General features: G+C 37.5%; 1 protein-coding gene across 3 annotated transcripts in view; it reads left to right on the top strand.

Moving 5' to 3' along the window:
* Positions 1-20,020, top strand: part of NEK7 (NIMA related kinase 7) — a 143,785-nt gene extending 123,765 nt beyond the window's left edge. For all 3 annotated transcript variants that reach the window (XM_056110715.1, XM_056110718.1, XM_056110716.1), the window contains exons 9-10: positions 93-206; positions 17,049-20,020. In XM_056110715.1, coding sequence (XP_055966690.1) covers positions 93-206; positions 17,049-17,159 — 225 coding nt within the window. In that variant the 3' untranslated portion in view covers positions 17,160-20,020. The remainder of the gene's footprint in view (positions 1-92; positions 207-17,048) is intronic.
* Positions 20,021-20,413: the final 393 nt, after the last annotated feature.

Here is a 20,413-nt window from a genome sequence, read left to right as displayed (position 1 = left end):
GATAATTTTCTATCCCAGTGTAATATATTTGATGAAATCCCCTTTGAAGTTACTCTGTCACTTATATCAGTTTCATTGGGAGCATTTTACAGATGGCTGCATTACAGAGTCCTTTCTATGGTGACAAAATGAATTTGTACTCGCTGTGTAAGAAGATAGAACAGTGTGACTACCCCCCTCTTCCTTCGGATCACTATTCAGAGGACGTAAGTAAGCTTTCATTCCATGCATTCATCTGCTGTTCACTTTGCTAATGTTTGCATTTTATTAAGAAGTTTTTCTTTATCCAGAAATACAAATGACAAGTGGAGGTGTCCTCTCTGTGGGAGATTTGGTGTTATGAAAGTTGACTCTGCTACTCCTAAGGTGGAGTGGGCCCCAGACCAGCAGCTGGTCTAACATGGGCCCCTTTCCTGGTGTGCTGAGAACAGGTGCTAACTTTGTAGCTCACTGCCCATGGCCAGTGTTCATACCCAGACTCCCGCTTATCATCCTATCTGGTGGCCCCTCTGATTGGCCAACTCCTTATTCTCACAGCAAACAGATACAACTTCCTTTGTTGGCAGAAATTCCTTCCCTTCCATGTTTTTTTGAAAATCCAAACTTACATCTCTCAGACATCTTTCAACTTTATCCCTTTAGTTTTCCTCACTCTCCTTTGGCAGTATTTGTCAACACCATATTGCTATATTGCTGCAATTGTCCATGGAGAATTGTTTCAAGATGATCACTGTAACATGGTTTTTTAAAAAACAAACAAACAAACATATATTACATTGAACATTTCAGAAGATCTTATTTATCTTAACTATGATCTCAGTTGATAACCCATTGAAATGGAATTGCTTTGGCTCTAGCCAATACCCTATTTTTCATGGAGCCTCCTGATTAGCCTGCTAGATCATGACTTAGCCAATATTTGAGGAGATCTGCAGACTAGCCCTGCCTCGACTCTTTTAAATGCGTTCCTATGACTTTTTTTTTTTTTGAAAGTTGGCTGCAGCGCTACCCAGAGAAGGCAGTGCCTTGAGATCGGACCTCTCACCTCTTCCTTGCAGCAGATTTATTGCCCAAAGGAAATGGAAAGGAGCAGGGGATAAACTACAGGACATACAGCATTCACTTCTTAAGTAGCCTTAACCACTCTTTTGAAATAACTAGCAGCTTCAGCTCTATATAAGGAAAATTGAATCAATGTTACTTGAATAATGAATGTTTCAAAAGAATTTTTACTATGTGTAAAGCATGGGTGGCCCTAAGATGTTCTAAGTACCCCCTTTTTTTCCTCTAGTAGTTTTGATACTGATATTCAGCACTGCCCATTTTGATTTTGTTTGCTTCATAGCATTTGTGTTTAATAATGAGAATAAACTCTCCTAAGGCAGTGAGGATAATTTAGAGAATATCATCTTTATTTGATGCTAATGCCATTATGTTAGCCATTTTTAATGACTATTTTGGGTTTAGAATATACAGCATTTCACAAAACCAACTTCAGAACTCAAGGCCTGGAAATACAGTTGGGTGTGAACAATAACGCAGAATGATGGCAAGAATGTCAGGGGCCGTTCTTTGTTGTGTCATTCATGCTGTCTTCTTTTTTCCATGAAGCACATGAATATTTCACATATCTGCATCCTCATCCCCTATTCTTCTTGACTAATTTTCAGACTGTCTGAATTTGCATTTCACATGGTAGCTGATTAGGAGATGCCGAGTGCAGCAGTGAAGCCTCAGCAGGCGGTTACCATGGTGACCTTCAGCAGGATTTTAATGATGATACCACTAGTGGTTCGTTGAAGTCGGCCTGCCTGCGGGGCTACCTCACTGCAGCTAAGTGTGAAGTTGGATATGCGAATTCTCAGCCAAGGGGCAAATATCAAAGTCTGGCCCAGATAGAAGGTCTTAGAGTTGGGAAAAAGAAAATAGATTTCACTTTTTACTTGGCTTCGTAGAGTTACCAGTTTCGAAAAAGAAATTTAAAGCCAAAAATCTTATATGGTGTACTTTTCCCCAAAAAAGACAATACAGTTCCTCTCATTGGTGAAATCATTGTTATGATGTGATAAAATCAGAAGCAATAATGTCTTGGTAAATATGGAAACTAATTCATTCTAATGAAATGAAAGAAAATATAGACTTTAAGAAAATGTTGCTTGAATGTGTTCAGTTATGTAGGCAAGTTCTCAGAACAAGACTTTTGAAATGTAGATGTGCTGATAAATATTTTCTCTCCTTCATGAGCTACTCAATCTATTTGTGAAATAGTTATTTGGCAGTCATAGGAGCAAAAATTACCAATCTACTTGATATCCCCATTAATGGCATCTTCACTGTTTTTTATTTTATTTTATTTTTTTATGCAGAAGGCCTTTTGTGCCCATGAACAGGCAAAATTGCTATTTCAAGTTTTCAGCCAACAAAATTTAGTCACAATAAAAAGTAAAATATATTGTTTCTAAAGAGTGAGCTTTTGATTAAAATTAAGAGTAATTTTTTGTGTCAGTTTTATAATGAAATCAGTAGACTATACATGAAAAATAAAAACGTTAAGGAAATTAACTTCCTACATATAATCATTTAATAGTCTATTAAATGGATTTTTCTATTGCTTACTTGTTAAAACTACTGCCCTAAGAAGATTTATAGGGAATATTTCATAAGCACAGTAGCTGTGCCTATGAGTGAGCCTCATTGATAGAAAACCTAAGGAATGTATTGAGGCTTATTTCTAGATAAAACCATTCCAATAGGAAGAACTGAGAGTTGAACAATCTGAATTTTTTTTCCTTTAAGTGGTGTGATCAAACATAGACACACTTAAACAGAAAAACCAAAACTAGGAAATAGTATCTTTTGGAAAAGTAAAGTTCACAAATAATTCCATTAGACTTAAGTTGATATTCCTACACATATACGATTGGGATTATAGATTGAAATAGCTCAGCTGCTTGTGAGATGTTAGGAAATGCATTATTTGTAATGACTGATTTTTTTTAAAGTATGGGTCATTCTTTTTAGCAGTGCTCAATATCTGTTCCTTTTCTAGTCATGTTCTCATCCAGTAGCCATAGGGATTTGCTACACTTAATAAAAACCTTGGCTGGAAAAGATCGATATTTTTCCCTTAAGGATTGCTTCATCTTAATTACTACTTATATTGTTGATGATTGTGAAATTACTATCAGTGATGCAGGCATTTATTAAGGATTCACCATGCAGAAGGAATTATAATACAAATCCTGGGCTCACATCTCAAAACTTGCTGATCAGGGGGATACTCTCTACTTTCCCCGACTCTACTAATGCAGGTCCAACTAGATGCTTTATCCATTTTTCTTCTTTTCCTAGATACCGTTTTCCTCCTTCCAAAATATCCCTTCACCTCTTCTTTATCAAGCAAACTCATTTTCTGTGAAACAAAAACCCGAGGAAGCATCCTGCCCTGGCATGAAGTGTTTCTGCCCCTCCCTGATCCCCTCTCCCTTTCTGCTCCCCACTCCTGGCATCCTTGACATCACACTGCTCTCTAGATGTTTCTCTGCACCCGCAGCTCCCCCTCCAGTCTGCCTTGGTCCTGCACCTGAGGATCCGCAATTGCTTTTATTACCACTGCATCTTTAAGTCAGGCACATTTTAAAAGATACAATTATTGACTCATTGCTTGATTGAAGAAATAAGAGTGAAGGAATAAACTAAAGTGCAGAATGCATGATCACTACTGTAGAACAGAAAATTCTTCAAAGAACTCTTTCTGTGCAGAAATTTCTGTCCAAAGACACGACAAATATATGATAGTTTTCTTTCGTTATCAAAACTCTGCTGTATGATATTTATTGTTCATTCTGGTTTGGGTTTGGGGACTACATCTGCCAACTCCTGGTGCAGGGATCATTCCGGCAGTGCTCTGGGACCACACGCAATATCTAGGATCCAACCGGAGTCAGCCAACTGTTAAGCAACACCTTAACCTCTGTATTATCTCTTTGATCCACTTTCTTTCATTTTTTTAAAGCAAGCAGCATTGTCTTTGGACCATCTGGTGTTCAGTTATAGAGATTTTAAACAAATGTATCTTTCCCCTCAGTCAGTATTTTACTTTTTGAAAATACTCTGGAGTGGTCTTCAGAAAGGCATTTTCACTATTATTACTTCATTTTCTTGCAAGACTTGAAATTTGTAAGTAATTTGTTAATTGACAACTTAGAAAAACTAAAATGTGACTTTGTACTGATTCCTTCTTAACTGGCATTTTAATTTGAAAATCTGAACATTAACATTATGCAAAGTATATGTTTTTGTTCCTTTTAATATTAAAATTTATAATTTAAATAGAATACAAGAAATATTTAATAAAATGGTACCTTAGTGGTTATGTTTAACAATTTTTTGTTTTAAATTTAAGCAGATAGATTTGGAAGGAAGTTCTGAAAACTGAATAAAGAATTTGCAGATGAAATTAAAATATGGAAATCAGTAAGGAGAATAAAGGTGATCTTGATTTGAAATTAGTAGGAATGAACACAATTGATGTTTTACGGAAATAATTTGAGTGGAAAAGAAAGTTAAGCATCTGGAAAATGATGAGATGTTTCAAACTTTTTGATAAAGTGAGCTACTTCATTATAACAGTGTTTGCTGATTCTATTATGATGGCAGGGGTTTATCAACAATTTAAAATTTAGTGCAAATAAGAACTTTGTAGGACACAGTGTCTGTGTTTGTTGTCAGAGAAATTATATTTTTGACAATTTGCTGACCCAATAGGACTTACTTCTGTTTTTGGTAAGTGGAAAAACCAAAAATAATTTTAAAATATTTAAATCAGGAATCAAGTTTTTTACATACATAATGTCTCTTATTGTATATCAAAAAATCAGTTAAAAGGTCTCCTTCTTAGCTGTACAATTACCTTTTAAAATACCAACCTAAAAGGTCACATCTAGTCAAAGAACTCTCAGAAGGGAATCTCATAAACTGCCTTCTCAAAGTGACAGCACACCCTTTTTTAAAAATTTTAACCTCCCTTTCATTGTTTTTGTCTTTTTTTCCTTAGATGGTGCCACATCTAATCTCCCCTCTTTATTTTAAGGCAGAGAAATGGATTGCTAATGGAGAAAGAGAAGAACTTTTTCCTTCTTTCCACCTTTCCAAGAAATACTTACTGCTGCAACTTGGCAATCTTCCCTGCTTCCCTGTTTCACTTAAGATGCATGGGACCTTCCAGGGTCAGTGTTACTATTGAGATAAGGAAAAGTGCTGATCCTTGCCTACTCCCCCCCACGCCCCACGCCCAGAGTACTTAAGAACATATGAATTTAAAACAAATATATAACCTCAGGTCTCTGCTTGATTAGATAATACATAACAAAACAATAAAGGATTGTTAATTAAAGGAATCCATTTAACAAGTTTCTTGTTAGACCATAGCACTATTCCATACTTTTACACAGGAGCAAAGAGGGACCAAGATAGCATCATAGTAATGCTGGACTCCAGCCCTCCCCCCCCCCCCCCATGTGATATCTCAGTAACATTTGCCGCTGAAACACACAGCCCCAAGAAAACCCTCAGGTATTGTGTGAGAGGATTTACCAGTTCTTCATCTCTCTCTTTGGTATTCTTACCCTCACATCTCCTATTTATCTGGAATCTTCTTCCCTAGAGGGAGGAGTGGCACATTCAAGGGCAGATGTGCATGACCACATATCTGCTCAGAATGTTCTTCTGCTTCAAGGACCATAAACTTTGTAAAGAAAGAAAGAGGAAACTTCACAGAAGGGTGTGGAATTAATTTTACATATTAGAGTACATGCAGACACTATTACTTCTTTTTCAGTTAAAATATCAGATGTGTGGTCCATAATATGTAAACCAAAAACATTAGTCGCATGATTTGATGAATACTTTATTTTCCACTGGACTAGTACTCATGTGGAAAAGAAAGTATTAAATGAAAGCTTGAAAAATTTCAACTTATTTTTTAAGCCAACATTATGAATAATTTATGTTTGTATTTAAATGAGAATATGCTTAAAGAAGCTTTTTTCAGAAATTGAGTCAATGACAAAAATCATGACCTTTGTTTTTAAAGGAGCTGCTTTATGTAAATAAGAAAGAAAACACAAGATAAAAGTGACAGGTACAGATTATTTTGACACTTTTTAAAGTAAAAAACTAACTATAAAACTTTTTCTCTTATTTGAATATTCCTAAATACTTCTATTTTATAGTTGTCAGATTTATAAATCTTAAACAAATTATGTTAATACCTAGAGTTTTTACTGGAAACCAATCAGTTATTAGCATCAAAAAAAAAGTCTTCCTATTACATGGTCCTAAGAATATTTAAATAGGAGTGACACAGATTACATGTGGTACCTGTTTTCACAAATATTTCTATAGTTTTTATAATTATGTTATCCAGTATTAAAGTAGGTGGGTATACTTGATTTCAAAATGCCGAGATATAGGGGATAGAGCCTACATACCTAAAGTGTTTGGGCACTTACTTTGCATGCTTCTGACCCAGATTAAGTCCCAGGCACCACAGTTGGTCCCCTGAGTGCTTCTTGAGCTCAGAACCAGGGGTAAACCCTGAGCACTGCTGGATGTGTGCCACCTCCCCCCAAAAACAAAACAAAACAAGAAAAGTAGAGATACATAGAAATACTATGATAGAAAGACTGTTATTATGCCACTACTTTTGGATAACATTGAGTGTTCTCCAAAAATACTATCGATTTTTTTATTTATTCATACCAATTTCTAAAATTGGTTTGAATAAGTTAGATACTTCTCTCAGATATATAATATTATTAATATTTTCCATTGCCATTTAAGGTTAAGGCCTTATGTTTATATTTTAAATGTTCCATTTTATACATATATATAAAATATTATGTTTTAGAATAGAATATATATATATTTAAATATATATATTTAACCATGCCCTTTGTTCGCTGATGCTTCTGAAGCAGCACCAGGGACCTTATCCTTAAAAACGGGAATCCAGAATCGTGCCCTATATTTCACGTATCCTGTGGGATGCTATAAAAAAATGTAACTTTCTATAAGACTTACCCAGTTTTCGAAAAAACTGGAATGATCTTCAGTTGTGAGATATAGACATTACATTACCTTATATCTATGTGAGATTGCTTTTTTATCCTTGTTCCCTCTACCCCCAAGTCTGCCACTGGTGACACTTTGTTGTACGACTTGGATACGCCTAATCATTTTGTATGAATATCTAAAGCCCCCAAGTCTAGTGTACTTTAATGTATCAGGCCCACTTTGGGGTGCTAAAATGCATTCTTGGATAGATGGAAATTGGCTATAACTGGGAGGCTGATATAACATAATTGGTCTCCAAGGGATTAAGATGGGGGTGGTGAAAGAGAAACAGTACCAATAGCATCAGTCTTTATTATTCTGTTGAGAATTGTGTTAGTGACCTAAAGCTATCATACACAAAGAGCCCTATTGTTATTACCTGGACGTGACTGAACTTGATAGTAATTGGGATGTAGCCCTGACAACAATGACTATTAGCACTCTCTTTTTTTTAATATCCCTGGAACCAACCTATATGCTTTGATATTTCTTTAGCAGTAGATAGATCAAAATGCACCATTATTTTCTCTGCTTTATTGAAAACAAATATTCATTAATACATGACTTACAATTTCATAGTCCTTTAGAAAGATCATAGGCAATCTATCTTATTTTTATTGTGTATGCTTTTTCTCATTTAAATGTTTTTGTGTGTTGCATTATAAATTTCCCTTAAATAGCTGAATTAAAACATTTTTCTTCTGATTTAATAAAGGTATTTGTATTTTGAGACCTGTATTTGTAAATTATTCTATAAAATAATATTTTTAAAGTAGCAAAGCATATGCTTTTATAAGCATTTTAAAATCATACTGAATAAGTGTATTTGAAAGTAATGGATATCATAAAATGTTTAAGATGGAAAGCTAATTTCTTCAGTTCAAACTCAGAAAATATTGAACAAGTGATTGCCTAAGAGTAGAAATTATTAGAATATTATTTAGAATAGCATAATAACTCTGTAATCTGTAATTACATTCTGTTATCAGAATACTACAAGAAATTGAAACCAAACAGATAGGAATATACATAATTTTTCTGAAGTTTTAAAATGAATATATGCTTTCCTTGATTAATAATGCAGTATTTAGGATCCTGGCTGAAGTATTGGATAAATACTAGAAATTTTTAAAGTAACTTTCTTCTAGAGATTTGCACAGACCTTCTAAAGATTATAAAACTGAAATTGGAGGAATGCTTTTAGAAAATTATTACATTTTTATTGCTTAATGTCTGTCTTTTTGAAAGACTTAGAAACCCATTTTAAAGATTAGAATCCAATACAAGAAATAGACCCGTGTTAAAAGTCCATTTAATTTTAGTTGTTGGTTGGGAATTACTATCACTCTAGTGAATGAATCAGATTAGAATTAACATTAAAATGATCACCTAGTTAAAATACAAATCTGAACATTATTCATGTATCACAGATACAAATTTTGTAGAGTCGTATAGACAATAATTTCACTTCATTTTTTAATTAAACTTGCTCTTTGGAGGCCAGAGAAATGGTGCAGTGGGCTGAGCTGAGCTCATGGTTTGCTTGCATGAGGCTCAGGTTCTGTCCTTGACACTGCATGGACCTGTGGCACACTTCTGGGTGTGACCCCCCAAACAAACAAGCAAACGAACAGGCAGACAGATGTGGTCTGTAATCAGAGAGCAGATCCACTGATTTTAGAAACAGTTAACTAAGCCCTACAGCCAGCATTCTTTATCTAATCAAATAGCCTAACAACTGTCTGTGCCTTTCTGGTTTGTCACCCCACCTTTGTACAGAGATGGTCAGGAAGAACCCTTAGACTAAGTTCGGATTTTGCTGGGTAGGAAAACAGAGTAGCATTTTCAGTATTTCTTTGAACATTCAAAATCTTTGAATATTTAATACATTATTAAATACTCTTTAGCAGAGACCTGGAGTGATACATTCTCTTCTGCTCATTCTCCTCAGGGAAAGCAAACAGCAAATCAGGGTGACATTTTTGTTCCAAGTCGAGGCTTCTTAACGCTCCGTTTGTTTTCCAGATTTAATCAGGCAGATGGACCTCTTAAGAGGAATAAAGTCCTTGGAGGTGTTACTTCCTGTATCTGATGATGATCACTTTACAACTAACGTTTCCTATTAATTTATCCCTCCTGGTTGAAATGCAGACAAGCACCTTAAACCAAGTGGTAGCCTTTCATGGTAGTTATGATTTGACAGGACCAGTGAGATGACTGAACAGACAGAACATCTGCTTTACACACAGGTGTGAGGGAAACCCAGGTTCCATCCTCACACCATATGGTCCCCAGAGCACCACCCCTGGGAGTCACTCCTAAGCACTGAGCCAAGAGGAGCCCTAGAGCACCTGTTTTGGGTCCTACTCCAAAACCTAAATGAGTATCAAAACCATAGTAGTGACTTGAAATTCAACCAGTTGGGGTTCATGAAGAGGCAAGCATCAGAGAAATCCAGACAAAATTTCTGGATTTCAAGTACACCAAAGTAAGCAAGCCTTTCTCTCAATAGTAAAAGGTTTGCATGAAAATGCTAACAGTGTTTATTTGGTTTCTGACTCCACCATCAGTTTTCAAATTGATCTTAGCTTCTACTTTTGGAGAATGAGTTGTTGTGGGGAATAATATGATTTAAAAATATTAAAAGAATATGGAAGATTTTGTAAAATATCTAAATATTTTGTGAAATATATATTAGATTCACATATATACATGTATATGTTTGTATACCTGTACATACATATATATATATGGAATTTTAGCATCCTGCATCTCTGCTCTTTAAAAATGATTGATTAACGCAAATAAGAGAACCATGCAAATCAAAATCATGTACAGTCTGAGTTGTCATCTTTTCATTTGCATCAAGATTGCTAGTCTGTAATTAAACCACAAAATCCAGAGTCGCACACATAGTGTGAAACAGGCAGTTCCGTTCTCTGGGTGTGGATACTGAACTCAGGAATCCATGGATGTATGCAACTCTCTCATTTAAATATCTCAGATCTTGAGCCTTGAGCAGTTTACTGTGCCACGGCTCAGCCTCCTTCTGGCAGTCTCGAGGTTCCCTTCCTTCTGTCTCACCCCCCTCTGTTCACATTTGTCTTGATGGCACTCCCTGTCCTGTACCCTCTTGAGTACGCCCGCTAAGGAATATTTTTTTGCCTAAACTCTTAGAGGAACTTCATTGAGCATTGCTTTCTGCCATCTGAATATACTGAGAAAGTATCTGTGGAAGGCAAGGGGTCATGATCTCTCCCTCCCCGCCTGCATCCCTCACACTTCCCTGTCACGTGGATGTGTTCATTGTCAATTCCTCAAGCCTTTCAAGTCATGTCATCCCTGGCACTCCCCAGTCTAACCAAAGAACCCGCTGTTGCTTCCACTTCCGCACACCTCAGACTTGCCTTGACTCCGTACCCTTCTTTTTACTCTCCTCTCTGTTTCCTCTGCTTGGGACCCTCTACACCCCTTTACATACGAGAATCATATCCATGCTTCAGAAGACCTCAGTTCAGTGACCACCAAGACAACCACAAACCCCTTTTCCTTTCAGCTTGGGTTTACCTGTCTATTCTCTGAGTGCTGCATTCAGCATCCCTGTGCACATATCCTCCTCATCCATGTCCACCTCAGATCTTACAGTTTATTTTTTAAATTTAGGGTGCTTTGTAAAGCTTGGGATAGGAGAGAGAGGGCACACAGCTGGAGTGTTCAGGGCTTACTTCTGGCTCAGTGCTCCGGGATCACTCCTGGCCATCTTAAATCTGGGATTCAAACTAGAGTCGGGCCTGTGCAAAGCTAGGCCTTTCAGTTTAATAGAAGAACTTAGCCATTAAACAAAGTTTTTATGTGGACTTTAATGAATGTATATGAAGGGTATGGGAGACACTTAGAAGCCCCTGATGTGTTCTGCTAAAGGTACTGGACTTTCGAGAGGGCAGTGGGGAGATGTCAAACAGGTTCTCATTAAATATTGTCAACTTGGTTCTCATGCAGTTCTAGAGAGATGGGGAGGAACCCGGAAGCAAGGGTGTTCCAAGAGGGTGGTGGTGGACTTTAGCTAGAGCACAGGCACGGCCCAGTGGCAGTCAAGAAAGGATATGACTTGATTTCTGGAGGAAATGTGAGACATCGTGTACGAAGTTCTTTTTTCTGGTCTAAGAATTTGGAAGCGCTACCTCAGAGAGGAAGAACTGGCTATGGGGTATGGGGGAGGAGGGGGCAGCAGAAAAAAAATATGTCAAGAGTTTTTTTGGTTTTTATCCCAGCTTTATTTCTTGGGGTTCTGTGATCTGCAGTATTGTTAATGGTGGTTTCACATGTATGTAATTTCAATACCACACTCACCACCAGTGTACCCCTCTCCTTCTGCCACAGCCCTTATGCCCCTCCCTTTGAACTGGTCCCTCTACAAACTCTGAATGTGGACCAGTTCTCCCCTTTGTTGCCTTTGGCCCTTTGTGACTAATTTGCTGGGTCCCACATATGCGAGAGTAAGAGCTTAGTTCTGAGCACATTTAATTTGAGGTATTTGGGCTCAGATTGGCATTTGGTCTGCTCGGAAGGCGTTTGGCAGCATGTGCGTGGAGGCCACAGAGAGATTTGCCTTGAGATCTGCGTTTGCCTTGCTCAACGCGTTGGTGGTTTTGAAGCCATGGGAGGAATGAAGTTATTTGGGATATGAGGGAACAGTGAGAAGGGGAGAGAGAGAGAGAGAGATGAAAGAACTTGGGATGCTGCCAGGGGAAGGTAGGAGTCCAGAAGTTGAAAGAGAACTGGCTGGAGTCCTGAGCTTGTGGAGAAGGGACACTCAGCAGGGATGTCATAAGTCATGTCCACCATGCTGAAAGGCAGGCACATCGGAGGTGATCATGAGGAGTCCTGGGACTTAGCAACCGACATGTACTCCTGACCTTTGCCAAAACTGTTTCTGTGAAGTACTTTAGGGAGATAGGGAAGGAGAAATGCTATTGTAGAAGACTTTATAGATTAAGAAACTTGAAATAATAGAGTTTTTCTCACCCCATAGTGCTTAACTAACCTCAGGTAGGGCAACAGTGAACAAGGATTCTCTGATTTTTCTTAGATCTGAGGATGACTTTCTTGTAGTAATAGTCAGTGATGAAAGAACCAGCAAATGAGGAGAAATTGAAAATGTAAAAGAGGAATAACAGCATCATCATTTTTATCCTTCAAATACTCATTCAGAATTGTTTATGTACTAGGAACTGTATAAAAGATGTATAAAAGATTCAGATTCTGGAACAGATTCCAGTGATAGACTAAGGGTGGAAAAGAAAATTCACTGGAGAACAGAGATGAGGTGGCTCAGATACACAAGTGCAAAAGAAGCACCAGATTGAGGATAGCCTTGGGGTTTCTCTGTGACGTAGGAGGCCATTGCATGAGTTGAGGGATGTGGGGAACAAACATGACCACTAATGACGAAAGAGAGATGAACTAGTTGTGAAGACTGGAGCTCATCAGGCACTTGGAGAATACATACCATATTTAAAAACAGAACAGCTTTTAAGACACAACTGCAATAGAAAGTCTTGAATCTGGGGGCTGGGACTCCAGTTTGTATGTTTTTGGGGCTTTTCTTCAGCAGTCCTCATTTTTCAGGGTCGTTAGAGCTAAAAGTCGGAGGATTTATTATGAACAGTGCTGCCAAGTCACTGACTGAAGGATTACACTTTGAGGACTCGGCTGAACGTGAACACCTTAAACATGTAGAAGAGAAGGATTGATCAGGAAGGCAGGCACTGAAAACTGTCTCAGTCAAATCAAGGCATCCCTAAGTTGGGGTACATGGTGGGAGATTCCTGGAAGGGCAAGAGTTTATCCTTCCAGTGCTTCTGGGACAGTGGACAGTTTAAGAAGTAGGATGTGTTCTTGGGAGACCGAGACTGAACTGATCTGAAAAGCGATCATTTGAATCAGGAAGCTTATAGCAGGAAACTTTGGTTTCCATCGAGGGTCGAAATGAACATTCCAGTGACCCAATGTAATGTTTGTGGCATTTAACATGGAGAAGACTGTCACCCCGTGGCCCAGGGTCAAAGTGCTAGAGTCAGGTAGATGGTAGGAAGAAGGAAGACAGTAAGAATTGTACCCTGGGCGGCTGCCAGAGGGAGTCTTTTTGCCTATCTCACAGGTCTCTCTTAAAATCTCTGTCACTTTATAGTTTATGATGGAATTTATTGATTCCCTCTGGCTTAAGTTTATCTCTTTGTCAGTTCTCAGTAGATTTTAAACTGGATTGGGGCTACTGCCATGTATATTTCATTTATTACTTTATCTCTCAACTCCGGTATAGTCACTGGTATATAAAGTATGCTGAATGCTACTTGATTGATTGATTGAATGAATGATGGGAGGGGAAGGGAGAGGCAAAAAGAAGGGAAGTGTTGGCTGTCAGGAGGGAGAATCTGGCCTTGCCTCATGTCTGCACAGAAGCCTGGACAGGGTCCTACCTGTAAGCAGAATGGCTCTTACAGATTCTCTTTAAAAAAATACCGGAATGGTGAGTTGCTGCACTGCTGAAGCTTATTTTAGTTTTACAGGGGGAGGGTTTTCATTTCATATTTTATTTAAAACAAAGCTTAGGCAAAAATATTTCCCGACCTTACCTGGTCCATAAACAGAGCACGGTCTGCATATTTTGTTACTCATCTCTGACATTAGACTGTGACACTTGTTGACATTTCCTCCGCAGCAGGCAAATCCTTATGACAGACCACATCCCTGATAGAGACTAAAGCACAGAAATCGAGAGGAAAACAAACAGTGCATCCTCTGACACTCTCTGGGAGGGTCCTGCCGCCCCAGCTGCCCCTCCCGCAGGCTCTCCCTACTGCACTCTTCACCCTGTGCCACCACCTCCTCCTCTCCCTTCTTACCCATTTTTCTGCTGCTCCTTATTCCTACTCCTGATTCCCTTCCTTGGACATCTGGAGAATCTCTGCCTCCTTCAGCTACATTTTGTATCATTCTGATGCTCACCTTGGCTGATTTCTCCTGTGACAAAAAGACTCCAGGCCCACTGTTAGCTCCTAGCCAGTTAGAAATCTCCCCTGTTGGAGAACTGTTATGCAAGAAAATAAGGTTTCCGGACCATCTGATCAATGAGGCCATTTTATTCAAATACATAAACCTCTTTGTATTTTCATTCAATACAGTGAATCTTTGTACTGCAGCTCTCTTTTCCTCTCATCTTTTATTTAAAAAAAAAAACTTGATTTTTATCTCCAAACAAATTATTTGAGTTATTAGAACACGTTTTCTTTTTTTTTTTTTTTGGTAAAATCATCATTAGACATGCTTTTCTGAGTGATTCCTGCATTATGTATAACTGAATGTATCTGTTTTCATTGTAGGTGGTAAAATGCCAGTCTGATTTAAATTTCTCTTCCATAGCTCAGATAGAGAAGAGAGCACCAAATAAAGGGTGTTGTGAAGACCCTCCCAGGGTGGGAGAGACATGCTAAAAACAGTCTATAGACCAAACATGATTGCCACTCAATGCCTCTCTGGCAAAACACAGTACCCAAAAGAAGAGAGAGAGAACAAGGGGGAATGCCCTGCCACAGCAGCAGGGTGGGACGGGGGTGGGGTGGGGGGGGATGGGGGGTGGGAGGGATGCTAGGACCCGTGGTGGGGGAGGATGGGCACTGGTGGAGGGATGGGTACTTGATCATTGTATAACTGAAACCCAAGCACAAAAATTTATAAGTCTATAACTGTACCTCATGGTGTTTCACTAATAAAAAAAAATGATTAAAAAAAATAAATAAATAAATTTCTCTTCCATTATCCTAACAAAATTGGCTTGTATAGATAGATAGGTGTCCTTAAGAATTTTTGAGGGGAGGGGCCCACCTTTCTGTGCCTAGGGCTTATTACTGGCTCAGTGCTCAGGGACCATTCCTAGTGGGACTCAGAGAACTATATGAGGCCCAGGGATTGAACACAGGTTGGCCACTTGGAAGGAAAGCATGTGCTGTACTATCTGCCTGTCCCCAGAATATTTTAATGCTATACACTGTTCTGTTGCAAGGAATTCAGTACAAATCTGCAGACCCTTTCAATCATTGTCACTTACCATCCACATTGTCAGATTTCCAAATGTGAAGTTGACTCATTAAATTGAACTCTGGAACAATCGTCTGTTTGAAAAGATTAGAGCTGGAAGAACCATTCTAAGTCTTTTACCTCATGTTTCTTCCTAGAAAGGGGGTTCAAGAGATAATATAGCATGTAGGACATTTGCCTTAGACACAGTCAACCAGCTTTCTATCCCCAGCACCTCACACCGTCCCGAGTGCTGCCAGGAATGATCTCTGAGAACAGAGCCAGCAGTAAGCCCTGAGCAACACTGGGTATGGCCCAAAATAAAATAGTAACAGCAACAACTACAACAAAAAACCAGATAGATAGATGAAGATGTAAATCTCTAAAAGCCGACACTTACTTGTGGGCACATGTCTAAAGGAAATAACTTTGGCATAGTTGGTGTTTGCCTGGCCTCCCTTCCACTTCCCCCTCATACACAATGGCTCTCTTGTCTCCCACAAACCCTGTCCTCATCCAGCGAGCTTCCTGACATATACCTTCTTTCTGAAGTTGAGTTCTCACCAGCAATAGCCTTCTCCAAGGCTCTTTTACAGATTCTAGCCACACATGTTTATCACCTACTGCTTCCTCTAGACAAAGACAAGAAGTTGAGGACTGTGAAAAAACTATACTAGAAATGTGTTCATTTACTAAATGCTAATATACTGATAAGAAAATGTTAATACATGTTTTCAAAGTCTTAAAATCGTCCCTAAAGACAAAAAAGTTAAAGGGTCCAGTTCTTCCGACTGACTTACTGGCTCCCTATGGAAAACCATAAACTATTTGCTTATGAAGGCAAATAGTTTTATAAACTGGTGATATTTAGAATTGAGAATGACATCCTACATCCTTCTATTCAGAAGCTTTTAGACCAGATAGAAGGACATTATTTTGGTTTATTGAGATACCCGCTACTTCATGATGTAAATAACTAAACCCCAGCCCAGGCATCCAGAAAGTGAGGACAATAATACCACTTCATACGCTTGAAAATTAGAGTACTATTTATACCTTATCTTGCTTGACATTTCTTAATTCTTAGATTCTGGGGGTTCTTTTTTCCATAACATGAACCCAATTAAAAAAAGGTGTATATATGCAAATATAGTTCTTGTTAATATATACTCTAAGATACATAATAGACTTGAAAATTCCACCATATTTTCTTGGCTAATGGAGATCAAGTAAGTGTGTGTATATACAGTTAATTTAGAATCATAATTTAAAACCTACTGTCTTCTGTGAGCTATCTTCTGATAATTTTTTTCTGAAAGATAATAAGGTCATTTGCAACCTCTGATTATAGATAATACTTCTTGGTGGCTGGTTGTGTCATTGGTGGAGCCTCCTGATAGTGCTCAGGAGACCTGGGCCCTCTCCCCAAGATTCTCAGCCAGTGGGGCCTGTAGTTCAGAGGGTCCCAATATGCTGTGCCACTTGGGGTCTGTGTATTGGGGTTTACCCAGGCTGCATGGGCACACTCTGGTGCTTGAGAACCTTCAGGGCTGCACCCATCAGTGCTCAGAGAGCATTTCGTGCCTGGGATCGAACCGGGATGAGATGATTATAAGGCAAGCTCCTTAACCTCAGTAATGTCTCTCTGGCCCCAGGAAGTATATCTTGCCACCAATGACTTTACTTGGGATATTCCACTAATTTTGAAATCATGGACACTGAAATTAGAGATTTCTCACCAAACTTTTAGTTGGAAAACCAATAATTTACTTGTACCTCTATATCTTCCCATAATTTCTTCATTTGTAATAACTCAAGAAAGCGGTTCTCCTAAGTGTGTTGTGTTTACTCTGCAGTTGCGACAGTTAGTGAACATGTGCATCAACCCAGACCCCGAGAAGCGACCAGACATCACCTACGTCTACGACGTGGCAAAGAGGATGCATGCCTACACTGCGAGCAGCTAGGCATGTGCAAGATCATGAAGAACAGAACCAAAATCATTTAAAGTATTTTTGTGCAAATCATACCTCCCTGTTTTTGTCTGGGTGTTAAGATTTAATATTTCAGAGCTAATGTGCTTTGAATCCTTAACCAGTTTTCACTAAGTTTCATTTTGTACCAGTTTAAGTCACCTTGCAAACCCCAAATGATTTAGGAATAATCAAATTGCATGTTAGGAGTATAAGTAAAATCTGGCAGATTTTAATAGCCAAAGGGTTTTTTTAGGATTATTTGGAGTTCAGAGCTGATGAATTGTGTTCAGATAGACTCTCTGCCAAATACTGATGGTGGCAGCTTGGCACTTATCAGAAGTTTACTCAGTACCTGAGGACAAGTCTGAACATAATGACATGTTTGCTTTGCAGTCATTTATGGATATTTGAGAGGAACACAATTGTGAACTTTGGTGATTATTTTACTTTTAAAAGTTTGAAGTATGTGTTTTAGTTCTTAGCATTTGTAACTTTAAATTTTTCTAAGATCAATGTAGACATATGCGTCCACATTGAGTTGGCATTCTCAACTCTTGGAGAAACCTTTAGACTGCTTATACTTTTAAAACACAATTACTAATGTGAAATGATTTGGGGACAAAATGTGAGTCAGACACTGAAGAGTTTTATTTTTTCTTTTTGCTTTAGTTTGTTTTCTTTTGATAGTCTCTGCATTAAAATGGTAGAAATGAATTCACTTAAAAAGTGGTTAAGGATTTGTTTGGCTAATGTGGTAGTAATTTTGAAACTTGCACATTTTATTCAAAGCTTTTACTGTGTGTTTTTATTATTGTTTGTACATTTGAAAAATACTATTTGAATAATCTTGCAGTACTATATTTCAATCTCTATAAATTTAGATGCTATATTCATAATTGTGTACTATGGTATAAACATGTTTCTATTTAAAGATTTCATTGATATACTGATTGGTTCCCTCTGGAAATTTTTTTATTCTTCAGTTTATTATTTATACTGCATGTGCATTTTATCAATTAATGTTTCAGATTTTCTGAGAATGTAACATCCCTTTAAAGATACTTGGTATACCAACACTTTTCTTGAATTGAAAGCTTTATTTTAAAAATTGGGCCACTCTGTATGGATGTATTTTGTCTTGTTTGAGAGGAGGAAAGAATGTATGTTGTACTGTATCTGTGAATGTTGATACTGTTTCAATTCATTTGACAAGATGTTAATTTTAGAAATGAAATGAAAACTAGTCATTACCACAGCCAGAGTTCTTAAGAGATTAATATTCCTGTTGAGAAGATTTTAAGCAAAGTACTGTATTCATGAATGAAGATGACAGAGATGGTAATGTTTTGTTCAGTTTTAGAAAATGGGCAGAGATTAATGAGGACTGTTGTGGAGATATGTTATTTCTGAATGCCTTCCTGGTAGTAGTGACCAGTTTCTTCAGAAATCTGTAAAGCCAAAGGGCCAATTAGTGGTCACTGTTCAAAGCCTGCCACTTTATGCCCTTGGGAGCATAGTTCTGACAATGGGAAAGCCTTACTAATTTCAGAGGACTCTTACTTTGAGCTAATATAGCTCTTGGGCTTCTTTTTTTCATTTCAGTGTTTCCTGACAGTCATTTTAATACTTTCAAATCTGATTAAATTTTGAGGAAAAATGCATAAAGAGAAAGAAAAGAAGTATAACCTTTTCTTTTTTGAAAATGAAATCAATTGTGGGATCTGTTATTCAGTTATCATATTTGAAGGACAGTTTTATCTTGGGAGAGGCAAGGAAAACCAGGCTTATCTTATGCGAGGGTCTGATCCACTGTTTCCCCCAGATTCTAATATTCTACACTGTGGTAACATTTATCTTGCACATTCATAGAGCTAGCTCCAGAGGTAGGAATAGAATTGTTTTTCCTGACCATTAGTGTCATATTCATGTTGAAAGATACTCTCTTTCTTGAAATCTTTAAAAAAAATCTTTAAAAATACACGGACCTAAAGTTCATTAGCTTAACCCCTCACCGTGATTTCAGCTTTTCCTTTCAGTAAATCTGTTTGCTAGAAGGAAATAGCTGGGATAAATTTAATAATCAGGGAAATCCATTTTCTACATGTAGTGAAACCTTATGTTTCAGATGTCATATCTTTTATCTAAGTATTCATTCTTTTCCTGAAGAAACCACTATGTGAAGATTTTAAATTTTGAAAGGAATTATGTCTGAAAATTATGAAGATGATTGGAAGTTTTAAGTTGTAGAACTGCCTACAAAATGTTCTCTTTATATGTGTTTAATCAATAAATTTGGTATTGATTAAGTGTTTGAATCGCAAAAAGTAAAATGAAAGGTACAACTGATCCTAAGCCTTATTTAGACATTGGTACCAGTTGCCCAGAGGGAAACATGGGGTAACTTTTTTTTTTATATGCTGTGGTTTAGAAATGGTGTCTGGAGGGAATCCCTGTCTAAATCCAGTGCTCAGCAGTGCATAATGACTGTAAATTTAGTCAGATCACAACCTTTCCATAAATGCTTCCCCGTTCACCATAGTATCTATTACAAAACACCTTTTTCATATCCTTATACTTCAGGTGTTGCTGTTAGCATTTACATGATATTTATTTTAACCAAATGTTATTCATATTAAATGTTTTTTTCTTTAAAATGAATGTATTATGTTTATAACCCACAAATGTCTGATTATCCTTTGCCTTATCTTTCAATAGTACTGTAATATGAACTTCTTTTGTGAAATACTTTTATTTTGTTATGCTTCAAATACTCATCCTAAAAGATTCTGTTATCAGCTTTGAAAATTGTATAATATCCTAATATAAATAAAAATATAAAGTTAAAACATGAAGTACAACCAGAATTTTATGTATTTGTTTTTCCCTTTAAAGTTGCCTGTTTTATGATTCATTTAAAAGACATCCAGAAATGGTTCTTCTTTGTTTGATTAATTGAATTCAGAGCCTCAGATATTTGATGCATACACTCTGCCACTAAGCTCTATCCTCAACTTCAAAGTTATTTGGGGTTTTGTTTGTTTGGGAGAGGGTAAGTACTGGGGAACTAAGAAAATAGTTCTTTTACCACTGTAAGAAGTCTCAGAATTTAACATTTTTGCTACTTTGGAAAGCCTCAGATTATAATCACTGTTAATGCTCTAAAAATGTTAAGAAATCAAGATAATACTGGAAAGATGGGACTGTGAACCAGAGAAGTGAACATAATAAATAACACAGACTGTGCT

Source organism: Sorex fumeus, unplaced genomic scaffold (assembly GCF_029834395.1).
Source record: "Sorex fumeus unplaced genomic scaffold, SorFum_2.1 ptg000010l, whole genome shotgun sequence".
NCBI classification, from domain to species: Eukaryota; Metazoa; Chordata; class Mammalia; order Eulipotyphla; family Soricidae; genus Sorex; species Sorex fumeus.
The sequence above is the reverse complement of the archived record's forward strand: the minus strand, read 5'-3'. Positions and strand labels throughout refer to the sequence as shown.